Here is a 1261-nt window from a genome sequence, read left to right on the forward strand (position 1 = left end):
GAGAGGTGGGGGGTGAGTGAGATGGGGTGGGGGAGGTGGGGTCATTAGAAGTGGCAGGGAGTAGATAACCTAAACAGATTATCCATCTGCTGCCTCTCTGACATCGCACTGGACTCACCAAGGTTAGCGTCCAAGAGTAAGACAGATAGACAGAGAGATAGGAGAGATAGATAGACATTACCGTACTCACCAAAGTTAGCGTCAAACACCAGACTGTCTACATTACCCTTCTAGCCAAAGTTAGCGTAAAAAAACAAGACTGTACCGTACTCACCAAAGTGTGCGTGATCGACTAGGACACACAGATAGATAGATAGATAGATAGATAGATAGATAGATAGATAGATAGATAGATAGATAGACATTACCGTACTCACCAAAGTTAGTGTCAATGACAAGGACACATAGACAGATAATCTACACAGACATTACCGTACTCACCAAAGTTAGCGTCACAGTCTAGGACAGATAGATAGATATATAGACATTACCGTACTCACCAAAGTTAGCGTCACAGTCTAGGACAGATATATAGATAGATAGACATTACCGTACTCACCAAAGTTAGTGTCAATGACAAGGAAGGACACATAGACAGATAATCTAGACAGACATTACCGTACTCACCAAAGTTAGCGTCAACGACTAGGACAAACAGATAGATAGACATTACCGTACTCACCAAAGTTAGCGTCAAAGACCAGACTGTCCACACTGGCGTCGCTCTTGGCGCTGATGCTGCTGGTGTCGTCCGTGAACTGCTCACTGCGCATGCTCGAGCGTGACGTGGTGGACATGGAGCAGGACTTGGGCTGCACGGGCCGGGACTCACGAGACAGCTGCAGGTCCTGGGGGTGTTTTAGTTGTAGTATAGGTTTTACGGCGCTCTCAACTACATAAGGTCATATGAGCGCCAGAAGATTAGAGGTGTTACAAGAGAGTAACAAACAAAAAAAGGAGGGGAGATTAGGACGATTGAGGTGTTTGATAGGAAAGAAGGAGCAACACCACAACAGAGCACCCGCCAACCACCCACCTAGGGGATGTGGGTAGTGGGGGAAGGGGTGGGGGTGGGGGGAGGGGGAGATGTTGGGGGAAGGTTTGGGGAGGCGGAGGGGTGAAGGTGTGAGTGAGAGGAAAGGGTGTGGTTGGACGAGAGTAGGTTGGGTTGGATGTGTGGGAAGGTGAGGAGAGGGAGTAGAAACGTTTGTTACCATCATCATCGTCGTCATCATCAACAGTCTAACAGCAATAATATCAA

General features: G+C 47.6%; 1 protein-coding gene across 1 annotated transcript; it reads right to left on the reverse strand.

Moving 5' to 3' along the window:
• Positions 1-679: 679 nt before the first annotated feature.
• Positions 680-850, reverse strand: LOC118478815 (synaptotagmin-10-like; the record flags this gene model as incomplete). The annotated part of the gene is given in 1 exon segment (XM_035973104.1): positions 680-850. A coding segment is annotated over 1 exon segment (118 nt), but the record flags the coding sequence as incomplete, so codon positions are not given.
• Between the last annotated feature and the right edge of the window lie 411 nt (positions 851-1261).

Source organism: Aplysia californica, unplaced genomic scaffold (assembly GCF_000002075.1).
Source record: "Aplysia californica isolate F4 #8 unplaced genomic scaffold, AplCal3.0 scaffold01001, whole genome shotgun sequence".
Classification (NCBI taxonomy): domain Eukaryota; kingdom Metazoa; phylum Mollusca; class Gastropoda; order Aplysiida; family Aplysiidae; genus Aplysia; species Aplysia californica.